Source organism: Herpailurus yagouaroundi, unplaced genomic scaffold, assembly GCF_014898765.1.
Source record: "Herpailurus yagouaroundi ecotype Mexico unplaced genomic scaffold, PumYag 141, whole genome shotgun sequence".
NCBI lineage: Eukaryota > Metazoa > Chordata > Mammalia > Carnivora > Felidae > Herpailurus > Herpailurus yagouaroundi.
Window position 1 is genome coordinate 37,865,904 of NW_024412396.1, and position 15,365 is coordinate 37,881,268.

General features: G+C 38.8%; 1 protein-coding gene across 1 annotated transcript in view; it reads left to right on the top strand.

The window, feature by feature from the left end:
• SYT16 (synaptotagmin 16) overlaps positions 1 to 13,954 on the top strand; it is a 94,239-nt gene extending 80,285 nt beyond the window's left edge. The window contains exon 6 of the mRNA XM_040477335.1: positions 13,057 to 13,954. Coding sequence (XP_040333269.1) covers positions 13,057 to 13,370 — 314 coding nt within the window. The 3' untranslated portion in view covers positions 13,371 to 13,954. The remainder of the gene's footprint in view (positions 1 to 13,056) is intronic.
• The last annotated feature ends 1,411 nt before the right edge of the window (positions 13,955 to 15,365 follow it).

The following is a 15,365-nucleotide window of genomic DNA, read 5'->3' on the forward strand; positions in this document are numbered from 1 at the left end:
AGGGTAAACTAGAAGGAGTAGAGTAGAGGGCTAGTGAGCCTGTCTGCCCCAGGGACTGGTGTCTTACTGAAATAAGGATGAAGTGGATAACAGCGTGGGAGACTGCAGGAGTCAGTCGATGGACTCTAGCCTCACATGTGAGCATTAGGTGAGGAGCCAGCCAAGCTGGTAGAAAAGGGTCAGCTTCTGTAGCCAAATCTAGGCTCCTAGTCTTCTTAGTCTTTACCTGTGCTGCAGCTTTTAGTCAGTCTGTATTAAACACCATTAGAACAAGCTACTAAGGAAAATCCAGTCCTCTGGACCACAAGAGAACAGATCCTTAGGCCATATTTTGTGATGATGCTCCTAGCCACATGAAAGTCATTTAAAAATGCATCATAGGTGCTGATTATTAGTTGCACAGCTAGTCTCTTTGCTAGACACAACTTTTAATAGTTCTATCTGGGTTTACTGCTTTTCCTTTAGAGCTTTTGCCAGTTTCTTTCCCTATCCTCCTGAAATTTGGTGAGATCTGGACAATTACTTGGGAAGAACATGGTGGAGCTGCAGAGAATGATGGGGAAGTGAATCACACAGTTATGACCTTTTCCAGTCCATGCTGGGAAGCTTTCAGCTGTGCAGAGGGTAGCAGTATGGTGGCAGAGAAAGCATCAGCTGGAGGCTAACAAACTAAGGAGTGAATTCAGGCTCAGCCACTTACTAGCTGGGAGTTATTAAACTATCCTGAATCTCAGTTTCCTCATCTGTAAAATGGGATTGTAATCATATACACTTTCTAGGTAGAAATACTACATAGAAAGCTGTGATGTTGAGGATGGTACTATGTATCATTATACATTTCTCCATAAAAGAAAACATGCCAGAGAGGAAATTCTTATAACAAATATTTAAAACTGAATCGGGAAAAAAAAAAGCAAGCCCTAATTTAGAAACTGATCTTATTCCAGGAGTTTAAGTCAGTTTGGCATTTCCTACATGATTTTTCATAGACATGGTGTCACAATTTAATTTAAACCCTAACTAACATGCTGCATCTTTTTAACCAAAGTAATAGGAGACAATGTTGCTGTGACACTATTCATTAACCCAGAAACCCAGTAGTGAAGACAAAAGGTTTTTTATGTAGAATGCTGGTACTTGAGGAAAAGCCTGTTTCATTAGGAGGGGTTGAGAAAGTAGAAGGTTCCTTTGTGGAGATTGTAAAAGGGATCTCTTGGTACTTTCAAGGGCTTCAGATGTTGATGGCACTGGTTCTTCATGATGTCTCACTTTATTATGCCACACACTACTTTGGCAGTCATCAGGCAAGCTTAGGCTACATTTTTAGTTCCCATATGGAAGAAAATAAGAGAGAGAACAGGAGTTTTATGAGACAACTGAGCAAAGTTGGAACAAAGGGAGAGAAAAGAGGATGCAAGCTGGGGGTGGAGGGTGGCCGAGGGAGACTGCCAAGTGCGCTGTCCCCACAAGGCAGAGGGAGGGCGGGAGGTGCCACCAGAGCCCTGCATCAGAGGTCAGAGTCTGCCAGGAGGTGCTGCCTGCCAGGGCAGAGGCATGTGTGGGAATACTTGTGTGAGGGTCCTAAAACCCTGTGCGTGAGACTTTGGACTCAGGGACAGTTCCCTCTTCCAAAAAGAGGGAGCCTCAACCCTGCTTTACAGACTAGCTGTGATAATCGAAGAATGGTCCTCCAGGAAGCCTGAAAGAGAAGAGGTTGAGCCTGAATATTAGGAGTTTTTCTTCTCTGAATACTGAAGTTTCTAAATATTGCTGGAAGCTGGGAGAAAGACTGGGATTTAAAAGTGAGAATCTTTTGCCTCAAAATATATCATGAAACAAAAGATAACTTTGAACTTGCCAACTTGATCCAGTTGATGACTGTTAAGATATTTTAAACTTTCTTCCTAAGCAACATAGAGGAAAGATGGGCAAATAGTAGATGAATGTCCTCTTCTCTATTGGGGCCTTAGAAGAAATAAACCACTGAAACGTAAGGCTCCCTTCTCAACTTCTGAGGTAAATCCTTGAGGGAGAGAAGTCAGAGAGGCAGGTTTTGCTTTCATGGGCAGGAGCTAGTGAGAGTATTCTTAGGTGTGAGTCTTCATGACACCTGCTAGAATGGCTGAAAGTAGTGTGGATTCCACTAAGTGCTGCTGAGGATGTGGAGAATACTTTCTTCGTGGGAATGGAGCAACCACTTTGGGAAAAGTCCTGGAAGTTTCCTACACAACTAAATTTTCACTGAAAATCCAGCAGTTCTATGTTTGGGCATTTACCCATACATTAAAAAAGAAGGAGAAGGAGAGGGAGAGGGAGAGGGAGAGGGAGAGGGAGAGGGAGAGGGAGAGGGAGAGAAGAGAGGAGAGAAGAGAGAAGAAAAGACCTGGACAAGAATGTTTAGAGCAGATTCATTCATAATGATGAAAACTGCAAAGAGCCCTCATGTCCACATGCATGAATAAACAAGTTAAGATATATTTATATAGTGGAATGCTATTCAACAACTAAAAAAGAATGAAATTAACATGGGATCTCCAAAACATACTGGATACCTACTACATGATTCCATTTATGGGGAGCTCTAAAGTAGGCAAAACTAGGGGCACCTGGGTGGCTCAGTCGGTTAAGTGTCTGACTTCAGCTCAAGTCATGATCTCACGGTTCATGGTTCGAGCCCCGCACTGGGCTCTGTGCTGACAGCTCAGAGCCTGGAGCCCGCTTCGGATTCTGTGTCTCCCCCTCTCTCTGCCCCTTCCCCGCTCATGCTCTGTCTCTCTCTCTGTCAAAAATAAACATTAAAAGATTTTTTAAAAATTAAATAGGCAAAACTCATCTATAGTGAAAACAAAAAGCAGAAGAGTGGTTGCCTGTCAAGATGAACTGGGCAGGGACGTGAAAGAATATTCCATGGTGATGGACATATTCTATATTTTGATGGGAGTATGGGTTAAATGGGTGTTTGCGTTGGTCAGAATTTACTGGACGGTACTAAGCTTTGTTCAATTGTACCTTAAAATAGAAAAAACAAAGTATTGAACTCTGGTTAGTTAAATGCATGCTGAAATGTTTAAGTATGAGTGAAGAGCAAGGATGAATATGGCTAAGATGGATTGATGGGTAGATAAATGCAGATATGTGAGAAAGAAAATTGTCTGAGTTTGGGCTACTACAACAAAAATACCGTAGACCAAGTGACTTCACAGAAATGTATTTTTCGCAGTTCTGGAGGCTGAAAAGTTCAAGATCAAAGTCCATCTGGTTCGGTTCCTGGTGAGAACCCCTCTGCCTACTTTGCAGACAGACACCTTCTTGCTGTATCCTCACATGGCAGAGAAAGAAATCATCTCTCTCATGTCTTTTCTTATAAGGGTACTATTCTCATTCATGAGGGATCCACCTTCATGACCTAATTACCTCCAAAGGTCACATATCCAAATACCATCACATTGGGGATTAAGGCTTCAGCATATGAATTTTGAGAGAATACACACATTCAGTCCATAACACAAATAAAGCAAAATATAGCAAATGAAGATCCTGGGCATAATGTGTATTGGTGTCCATTGTACAAATATTTCAAATTTTCAGTGTATTTGAATATTCTACAATATTGGGCAGAAAGCCTAGTCTGGTCTGTAATAGTTCAGCTGGGTCAGGTGGGTCAAAATAAAATGTGAGCCTCAGCTTCTGTGTTTGGAATTACATTGTTTTTGGTTATGTTGATATCTCAAGGTCCAACCTTGTTCCCCTGACTCAACCTTGGACAGGATAGAGTACCAAGCACCTACACCTGAGGGCATCTTCTGTAACACTCTCCATAAACCACATCCATTCCCAAGAGAAAGTATGTGGCTAAGGCACTGCTTGATTTCCAACGTTAACCTTTTCTCTGTTCATCCAATGGGTAGATGGATGGGTGGACAGGTAGAGCTAACTAGCTAGCTAGCTAGGTTTGTATATCTATATTTACATCTATCTATATATCTTTTTCTATCTTTCTGGAAAATGCCCATGTTATAAATTTCTGTGTTTTTTTCCAAATAATAGGTGGTCTACAGATGATAAAATGGGCTATTTGAAAATCACTGAAACTATCCCATAGACCTCTTCAGAAACAACATATTAATGAAGTAAGAACATGAACTAACCTTAACAGTGTGGCAAGAATCATGCCAGGCATTTTCAAGGCAATACTTCATTTAGGATGTGTGGCCAGTGTTCAAAAATATTGTCATTATTGCTGTTAAGGTAGTATAGGCTAGTCTGCAACCTGATGGTAAGGAATAGTCTCTACATCTGTGCATGGAGGATGGTCCAGGTGAAAAAAAGCAGTTTACAGCATCTGGTGGACATAAGAAATCCTAATATGCATTTACAAATGATTTTGAAAAAGTTCCCATGGAGAATTAGAAACATTTGATTATCCTTCAAATTTGGCTTCATGGGACAGCAATTCACTAACAATTTAGCAGCTCTGTTCTGCCTGCCACCTAATTACTGCATGGCCTCAACATTTGACTTAACCTCTCTGAATTTCATTTCCTTCCCTATTAAATGAGGTTAACAAGCTGATGTTACTCATACAAGTGCTATGTTAAAAAATATATTAGCTATTCTGTTGTCAGGTTCTCTTTCTCCAACTTTCACTTTGTCTCCTTCTACAGTGCATTACTGCATTGTGTATATGTGTGTATATAGACACACGTATAATGGTTCTTGTCAAAAACTATCATTAAGATGTCCCCTCCAGTTAAAAACAACAAGTTCCCAGCCTCTCAGCATGTGCATGATTAGCCACATGTGATAATTACATCCCAAATGATAATACTTACAGCAGCAGCATATTAACCTTGTTAGGCACTCACAATAGCAGAGACTAGAGCAAAGAAAAACAAAAAAGCATAGCAAGCCGCCTCATGCCGAGTGTGAAGAACACGTGGGATACGGGGGTGGGAGGGGGTAAGCTATACAAATGGAGTACAAGGGAAAAAGGACTAAATGAAAATAAACAGATATGGAGCATACCACCTTCTTTTAAAGTTCTGGTGCCAGTTTCAGCTAAATATAGTTGTTTATTAGTAACCAGTATATGCTCAGAATTATGGCCAATTCAAATGAAGATTTATATGTGGCACTAACTTAGTGCATAGGTGATATTCCTTTACTTAATTCCCACGATAATATTTTTAAATTTTTAATGTTTCCTTTTGAGAGCGAGAGAGCGAGAGAGCGAGAAAGAGCCAGCAAGCAGGAGTGGAGGAGGGGCAGAGAGCGAGGGAGACACATAATGTGGAGCAGCCTCCAGGATCTGAGCTGCCAGTAAAGAGCCGGATGAGAGGCTGGAACTCATGAACTGCGAGATCATGACCTGAGCCGAAGTTGGGTATTTAGCCGACTGAGCCATCCAGGCGCCCCTTTAAAAAAAAAATAATAATGTTTATTTATTTTTGAGAGAGAGTTTTTACATTTTTTAAAATGTTTGTTTATTTTTGAGAGAGAGAATTCCCACAATAATATTAAAGTTAGTCAGAAAATCTAGACAGAAAAGCAACAAGGGGGAAATATGGTTACCATGGTATATGAATTATATCTCAATCAAACTGGGGTTTTTTGTTTATTTGTTTTTCATTGTTTTGTTTTTTTTAACCAAGTTACCTGCAGAAGAATGGCAGTAAGACTGAGGAAAGACTTCTCAACAGCAATGACAGAAGCCAGAGGACAAGGGGCTCTTCACTGTTTGAGTGAAGGAAAAATAAAGATATTTTCCACAAAGTTTGAAAGAGTTTGTCACTGAAATAACCACTAACTGATATATTTCAGGAAGAAAGAATTGAACTTAGAAGGAAATAGTGAACTTTAGGAAAGAATAATGAACAAAAATTGGTGAACATATAGGTAAATATCAGGATGTATAAACTGCAAAAAATAAAACAACAGGAAAATTACTAATATATTTGGAGTATAACAGCAAATGGAAATAAAAATCTAGGTAGAAATAACATGAAGGTTGAGAAGGGGAAGTAAAAATCAAAGAATTCTAAGATCCTTATATTGCTTGGAGGAGGGTAAAAATATTGATTAATTTTAGATATTAAATCAAGGTACATATTGAAATTTTAATCTAACTTTCAAATCATTAGAGGGAGTAAATTAGAATAAAGATAATTCAGTGGTTCCAATAGAAACCAGAAAAGGATATTTAAAGGCATAGAAAGTGTAGAATAAAAAGCACAAACCAAAACTATAAAAATAAATCAAAAGATATGTGATATAATAAATGTAAAAGGACTACAATTGCTGTGTAAAAGATAGATATAACACCGGATTGTTTCTCTTGCTCCCAGTCTCTCCCTGTTTCCCCTCTGCACATCTTGCCACTCACACTGTAGTTTATGTTGGGCCCACCTAGCCTCATAATGTATAAGGAAAAAAAATACTAATTACTAACACACTGAACTTGGCTCAAGAATACAAGAAGGATTTAACATTACGAAAATATGCTTGTGTAGTTCACCATATTAACTGATTTATGAAAAACCATTAGGATTATCTCAAGAGGTACAAAAGAAGCTTTTGATAAAATGCACTATCTATTATTGATAAAATTTCCTGAGGGGGCTCCCTTCAGGAAATCTAGTATAGACATGACAGGAAAAATGCTGAAATGGTCTGAGCAGTGTGTGCAAGAAAGGAGTGATTCTCATGAGGACGGTTGAACACGTGCGCAAAACCCCTACTTTGCCATCTGCTGATGCCTAGACACATGCCTCTGGAGAGATGTGGCTCCCTTTTTCTTCTACCTTCCAGTCTCAGACAAGTAGCTTTCATTTGTGGGATCTTACTAGCGAAAGATTTAGGGAAGTGCAGTTTTAAGTTTTATGCCCCTTTGGTACAAGAAAGTGCTTAGAATGGTGGAAACAGTGTTAAATATCAACAACTAATATGCAATACGGAAGAGAACTTGCTAAACCTTGATAGTGGGCATTTAAAGAAAATCTGCACTAAGTGTCATTCTTAATCCTGAAGTCCTTTATTAAAGTCAGGAACAAAATAAGGGTTCCCACTGGCATCACTCTTACTTGATATTAGACTGGAGGCTCAAGGCAATTCAGTAGAATAAGAAAAAGAAATAAAAATTTGAAACATGAGAGGAAGAAACAAAGCTGCCATTATTTGTAAAAGTATGATTGTCTACATTAGGAAAATCTACAAACTTAAACTAATAAGTTTTTCATACAAAACCAATTATTTTCTAATACATCAAGAGCAGTTATAAAGTAGAGTTTTAAAACACTACTACCTATGACAGTAAGAAAATATCTAAGGTACCAAAGGATAACATTAACAAAAGACAAGAAAATTATGGAAAAAAAATACAAAACTTTTTGAAAGACACAAGAGAACACTAAATCAATAGGTAAACTATGTTCATTGGTAAGAATGTTCTATACTGTGAAGACAACTTTTCCCAAGTTTCTATCCAGTACAATCTCGATCAAAATCCCCAGGTGGTGGGTGGTGTTTGTTTGTTTGTTTGTTTTTGGTATATTTTGCTTTATGTCTTTTAATAGAACTTTACAAGCCGATTATATGTTCATATGCATAAGTCAGCTAAACCAAGCAAGAGCCTAAAATAATGAAAAATTTAAAAAAGACAATAGAAGGATTCTCCCTAGCGGACAGCTAGGCATATTATAAAATGATGATAATAACTATTATCAGGTGAGCCACTCAGGCTTGGAAATTTGGTATCTGACATTGTATTACAAATCAGTTGGGAGATGATGGGCTATTTAATGAATAATGCTTCCAGTATGGAAAAAAAAAAATAGATCCCTACCTCACACCACACGCAAAGATCAATTTCTGGTAGATTAAAGATTAAATATGAAAAATAAATTCTTATGACTCATAGAAGAAAATATATGAGACTATTGAGTTTGGGTAGGATTTCTTAAATAATTCTGTTAATGCATAAACTAAAAAGGAAAACATTTATAAACATGACTCCACAGAAATTTAAAGCAGTTACTCTACAAAAGTCACTATAAAATAAAAAGGTAAGCTACATGCAGAGAAAAGATACTAGCAATAAATATAAAAAATATATTTATCTAGAATTTATAAAGAACCAGCAATCCACTCCTACATATATACTGGAAAAATTCTCAAATTTTGGTAGTGTAAAATATAGAAAAATATTCATTGAAATCTTTTCAATTCTTGGTTATTACACACAAATATCCATTAATTAGGAGAATGGACAAGTGAGTTGTAGTTTAAACATTATATATCTGTTAAAATAAAGGAGTCACAAGGATATATATCAATACAGATAATATAAAAAACTTAATGCTGAATGAAAAAAGGCATGTTTTCAGGAATAAATACAGTAAAATGCTAAGTACTTTAAATGTGCAAAATACTATTAAGTATATTTTGTGTATATTTATGTCCATTATATGGTGAAAGTCTAAAAATATACATGAAAATGATGAACTCCAAATACAGACTAGTAATTACTATTAGTGAGAGAAGCAATCAAATAGGATCAAGGAGGAATACTCAAGGATCTTCAATTATAATATTTTATTTCCTAAAAATCCAACAAAAAGCAAAAGGTCAGTGGTAACTATAACAAATGCTAAATACCACACATCTGTGTGATGGGTATTTGGGTATATGTAATATTGTTCTCTATTCTTTTCTGTATGTTTAAAATATCTTGTAACTATGATAAATTAAAAGAGAAGGGGAGGTTAAATGACTGAATTCCTTTCCCTTGCCTGGTCAATCACGGTACCCCACCCCTGCCCCAAGGCAGAGTCTATGGTACTGCAAATAGGCAGTGTTTCCTATGAGCTCTATAAGTAACCAGTAGGGTATTGTGCTGTTTCTTTGGAAAAATGACTTCTGAGTTTAAAATGACACAGTTTTGTGCCATGATAAATTGAGGATTATGTACTATTATAATTTTTTTGGTATGCATGGCATCTTCCTGTATGGAGAAGGAAACAACTGGTAAAAGAGACAGTGACTGGTAAAGCAGTTGACACAGCTGAGTCAGAAGAGCAGCATCCACTTCTATCAAGGAATCATGACCCATTGAAACTTAAAAAAAAAATTTCTTTTTAATGTTTATTTTTGACAGACAGAGCGCGCGCGGATGAGTGGGGGAGGGGCAGAGACAGGGAGACACAGAATCTGAAACAGGCTCCAGGCTCTGAGCTGTCAGCACAGAGCCTGACGTGGGGCTCGAAGTCACAGACAGCGAGATCATGACCTGAGTCGAAGTCGGGGGCTCGACCGACTGAGCTACCCAGGTGCCCCAACCCATTCAAACTTTTGATGATGTTTTTGAGTTATTAGTGCCACTGTGGGGCATTCTGAATACTCATCCATCAGAAGATAAAATATTGCTTGGTGGTGTTTTGTAGCAAGTATTATCAATTCCAAAGAATTAAAACAGAATTCAGTTAAGTTGTATATTTACTTGACCCTTTCTTTGTCAATTCTGGCTGGTGCTCATTGGAATAAGTCATCGAACCCCCAAAACCCCAGCACTGTTTCTCACAGGTAGAATTTCCTGGGCACAGCCTTTGCTCTGGACAATTAAAAATAAACACATCGTTGGGGCGCCTGGGTGGCTCAGTTGGTTAAGCATCCGACTTCAGCTCAGGTCACCATCTCGCGGTCCGTGAGTTCGAGCCCCACGTCGGGCTCTGGGCTGATGGCTCAGAGCCTGGAGCCTGTTTCCGATTCTGTGTCTCCCTCTCTCTCTGCCCCTCCCCCGTTCATGCTCTGTCTCTCTCTGTCCCAAAATAAATAAACGTTAAAAAAAAAAAATTAAAAAAAAAACAACAACACATCGTTAATGCTGAGAAGAGGTTCCCTGGAGCTGGAATAATCAGCAATGTTTCTCTTCTTTTGGTTAGGTGTCCTCAGACTGGATTGTTCATAAAATAATTATTGCCCTTTTTTGTCATACACATTCAATTCAGCTTCGGTGATGGTGGTTTAGGAGTAAATGGCCTTTCTTGTAATTAGAAAGGGATCTTGTGACGGGATAAAGACTGAAATTGCACTTTGTGAAATGAGCAAGTCTTTGTTTGCAAGATGATCTCAATTCCCACTGCCATAACTGACAGCAGAATTGCCAGAGCAGTTTGGTGACTGGGTTGAACTTTTCCTGTAGGAATCATGCAGCTGTACAGCTGCGGAAACACAAATTCACTCCTCCATTGTTGGTTTTCTGACAGCTTTCTCTGTGGAGCAGTTTGAAGAGTGGAGAGCCCTGTTTCTGAGACAGAGAGGTGTTTTCACACCTGAAGTGTAATTTCACACCTTGTGTTTCTCAGCAGATAAGTGAATAAAATAACACATCAAACCGGAATAGAAAAAGATCAACATAGAAAGAAAACTGCAGGTTGTAATTTGTTTCCGATCTTACAATGCTCTTGTAAGGAACTGTAAATTACAGAGATCTGGATTTACGCTTTTAAAAGTTTGACTGGTTGGTAGGTGGGAAAGTGAGCAGTAAACACTAACCAGCTTTCAGCCTTCATGGAACAGAATGTACAGAATGATAGAATTGGGGAAACGCCCTAACGTTTTGTTTTGTTTTGTTTTCTAAAGAATAGGACACACAGAAGTTAGTGGTAAAAATCGTAGTTAAGGGGTGCCTGGGTGGCTCAGTTGGTTGGACCTCTGACTTCCATTTGGGTCATGATCTCGTGGTTTACAGGTTCGAGTCCAGCATCGGGCTCTGTGCTGACAGCTCATAGCCTGGAGCTTGCTTCGTATTCTGTGTCTCCCTCTCTCTCTGCCCCTCCCCCCTCACGCTGTCTCTCTCCTTCAATAATAAATAAAACATCAAAAAAAGTTTTAAAAATCATAGTTAAGAGAGGGTCAATAAATTGATCAATCAAGTGATTTTAATAAAATATAATTGTAGGGATAATCTTCTTTGTAATTATTCAGGAATTTTAGCAGAAGGAGAGACTATGTTAGTAAAATTTGGCTGTTTTCTTTCCTTTCTATAAGTTACTAAACATGAGGCTAGTCACCATTTTATAGCATTCTAGTACAAGGGGGTATAAAACAAGGGGTTTACCTTCATTTTTCAAGTTTGAAAACCCAAGACCAAAAGAAAAAAGAAAGTCAAGCCTCCTGGATAGTCATGTACATTCATTTCAAAATATTTAATATTTATTGAATGTCTACCATGTGTTAGACACTAGGCCAGGAACCAGGGGTACAGTCATAAACAAGGCAATTCCTCTCTCACACTGATAGCCTTGCAGATGAGTAAGCAAGCAATGACAATGCTGGGTGCTAAGCCATGAGATAACCTGAAGCTAGATTTTGATGGACCACACAGAAGGGTTATCCCGGTCAGGGCAGGGGCTTGTGGTCAGCAAAAATTCCTGGAGACAGCCACGTCCAAACAAAACTAATGAATAGAAATTGTGGGAAGATAAATATCACATGTGGTATCAGAGCATGTAGAGTTTGTGCAGAAGTTGAAAGGGAGAGAGCAGGGTGGGTTGGAGGGGTGAAGGTACTTCAGTGTAGTGGGAATGCAGCATATAAAGGCAACAGTGGTGCATAGTAAAACTGGAAGGTAAGAGGGTCAGAGTGTGTGATTTATACCAAGACATTTAGTTTTGATCCTGTGACTAGTGGGAAGTATTGAAGCCTTAGTCTTTGTCTATTAGTGAGTGACATGAACAGATTTGCATTTTACAGAGCTCCTTCTGGCTGTGGGATTGGGCAGCCCAGGGATGGGAGATGAATGAAGAGACGTGCTGTATTGTAGGTTCTGATAGAGGCTGGTGACCCAAGCTTGCAGTGCATGCAGAGTTCAGTGGCTTCGGGAATGGAAAGCAGTGGGCAGAGTTGGGAGCTATTTAGGACATAGAATCAACAGAACTTGGTGATTGCTTGGCTAGACTAGGGGCGAGGAGCCAGTCTTGCCAAAAATGTAGTCCAGTAGTATTCCATTGTGTTTATAAACCACATGTGGTTTATATGAGAAAGAATGAGATCCTGCCGTTTGAAGCAATATGGATAGAACTGGAGGGTATTATGCTAAGTGAAATAAGTCAGTTAGAGAAAGACAGATACTATATGTTTTCACTCATATGTGGATCTTGAGAAACTTAACAGAAGACCATAGGGGAGGGGAGGGGGGAAAAATTTACAGACAGGGAGGGAGGCAAACCGTAAGAGACTCTTAAATACAGACAACAAACTGAGGGTTGATGGGGGTGGGAGAGAGGGGGAAATGGGTGATGGGCATTCAGGAGGGCACTTGTTGGGATGAGCACTAGGTGCTGTATGGAAAGCCAGTTTCACAATAAGTAAATAATAAACAAACAAATAAAAATGTAGTCCTGACTCCTGGTTTGGGTAATTTAGTGGATGATGCTACTGTTCACAGAGATGGGGAATACTGGAGCAGCAAGTTTTTAAAAGCTGGGGACACGATGAGTGAGAGGTGTGTGGAATGTCCACAGGAAGAAATGTGGTTTTGAGCTGGACCTTGAGCTTGGGAGAGAAGTCTAGGCTAGAGACACAGATTTGGTACTTGTCATTGAGCGGATAAGATGGTCCAAAGAATATAGAGAGAGTGAGAAGAGAAGGCAGTCTGTGATCTTGGCATAAAACAGTATTTTGACTATTAAAAGAAAACACTCCTGGAACAAAATGTATATATTTATCTTGTTACATAAACAAAATGTGGATGAAGAACCATGCATGTCCACAGACACCATTGCACATACTTAGGCATGTATACACCTCCGTAACTGTAGAGCTTCTGATGAACATCAGCAAAGTGCCTGTCATGGGCTGCATGAAACATTCAACGTTGAAGCTAATAATCCCTTTCCTTAATAATTCATGGAAAATATGTTAGCCCTGCAGCAAACACCAGGCCCAAGGATGCTGATCAATGTGTTAAAAAGGAAAAACTTGGAGCCCATGTAAGTATTACAACACAACTAGCAGAACAGAAAGCCCTGATGTTTTCTTATTTGTTTTTTTTTTTCTTAGATACATACGGGAAGCTCTTTCTTCTCAATTCTGTGGGTCAAGAGATGTCCCGCTGTAAGACATCCATTCGACGTGGTCAGCCCAATCCTGTCTATAAGGAGACCTTTGTTTTCCAGGTGGCCCTCTTTCAGCTCTCTGATGTCACGTTGATGATTTCCATTTATAACAGGCGCACTATGAAGCGTAAAGAGATGATCGGTTGGATTGCTCTGGGCCAAAATAGTAGTGGAGAAGAGGAACAAGACCATTGGGAGGAAATGAAGGAAACAAAAGGTCAGCAGATCTGCAGATGGCACACCTTGCTCGAATCCTAGTTCTGCCAACAGGGATTTGTGTGCTACGTATGGCCCGGTGACCCGCATTTTAGCCACTCATACCAACTCCGCATATGCTGGTGGGCTTTTTAAAGACAGGCTTACAAATAGGGATTAGGGTCTTCTAACCTCTGGGACATTCTGGGCAGGGTCTTTGGGTCTCTCGAAGGTTTGATTTGAATTTAAATATTGTAATTAAAACAAAAAACCACATACACATGGTCAAGTGTACTTGATGGAAAATTAACCATAGTTGAGAACAGTGATGAGTCAATTTGTGTTCATAGGTTAGTGTATCTGGGTTCAGCCTATGGAATAAAGCTTTTCTTGCTGTCTCTGTTTGCTTGAAGAATAACCTGAGATTTCAGGGGAGCTGTTAAATCTTACTATTTGTACCCAGGTATGTGTATGAACCAGAATTTTGTTAATATGGTGCCAAAACCCCCCAAATACAGAAACGAATCAGATACTGAGGCTCATAAAAGAATGTAACTGTCATCTATCATTCCCTATTTCACATTTTTGTCTTTATGAAAACACCCCTCATTTATTTACCTAATAAATGTTATAAACGTGTACTTATACAACACATTTGTATTCATTATATATATACCTTTCTTTATCTCACTTATACATTGTGGTTTCCTGTGAGATTTTGTTAAATGAATCATTTTGAAGGTTAAAAAAAGAGTTTAAAAACACTGTTGAAAGACACCTTGTCTCCTTTTCATTTGTAAGATTTCCAACTTGTAATTTTCAAGGGTTTTCTGCCATTTTTCTTACCTAATATATTCTTACAGAATGAGAAGAAAACCAAAAATACCTATTGAAGTCATGGATTTGCTGATTTTATGAATCAGGCGTTTTCCTTTAGATTACACTTTTTCTATATTCATTGGAATATACCCATACATATATTTTGAACATACACCTGCATGTAAACCATATTCTTTTTCATGCACTATTTTCCATGATTAGAGCATAGTAAGTGGTACACAGTGGGTCTTTAATAAATGTTGATTTGATTGACTCTTAGAAATGAACATGTTATGACACCTGTGAATGGAGAAATATTTGCAGCTTGTATGAAATGACACTGAGTTCTTTTTCTGAGCATTTGAAGTGCCTATAATTGTCATTTCTCACGGCATTTGCAGTAGCATATATTAGTCACTCCTTGCATTCCGGGCATGTGCCATTCGGAACGCTGATCTTGTGTGGTTATGAGCATGAAATTTTATTTCCCACTTTGACATATTTGTGCAGTGCATGTTTCTTTTTCTTTTGCTTATGTCTGCATCCTTAACTTCAGTTACCTTAAATTGTCAGTAATAAAGAAAGGGAAGGAATGTGTGTCCGTGTAGAGCCGGTGCCTGTCGCACGGCTCTTCTGAGCAATTGCTCAGTTGCTTATTTTTAGCTTTTATGTTTCATTGTTGACTTTTTGCTGTCTGTGGGGAGAGTGATAGCTAGTGATGGATGTATACAGTGAAAAACACAGAACTCCTCCTCAGCTCTACATTTTGACAGATTGTAAACGTAGGCTGTAACACTTGAAGAACATATTTATCCCTCGCAGTGCAGTGTGGAATGGTTATCCTGACAAGAACAGACTAGGGCACTGGCTAATTCTACTGTGATTTCACATACCAACTTGTGAAAGAAGTGATTTCCTATGGAAGAATAAGAATTAGCAAAATAAATTAATACCTTAATTTCTTTTTAGGTCACGGGAGTTCCATCCACAATACTGCTTCGTTATTGGGAATAAGTAATAAAACCATGCTCCTTTGGGTTTTTACCCTACCTTTCTTTGGAAGACCTCAAAGTGCTTTTCCAACATTATATCCATTAACTGCTGAGTGGTCTTTGCAGTGTGGCTGTGTCATCGAGTAGAACTGAGTGCAATTGATTAAGTAGCGGCACAAAGAATTGGCTTTTCACAACCCTTACTCTCTTCATGTGCTTGTGTTTAAAAGGGAAGTAAAGCAGCCTT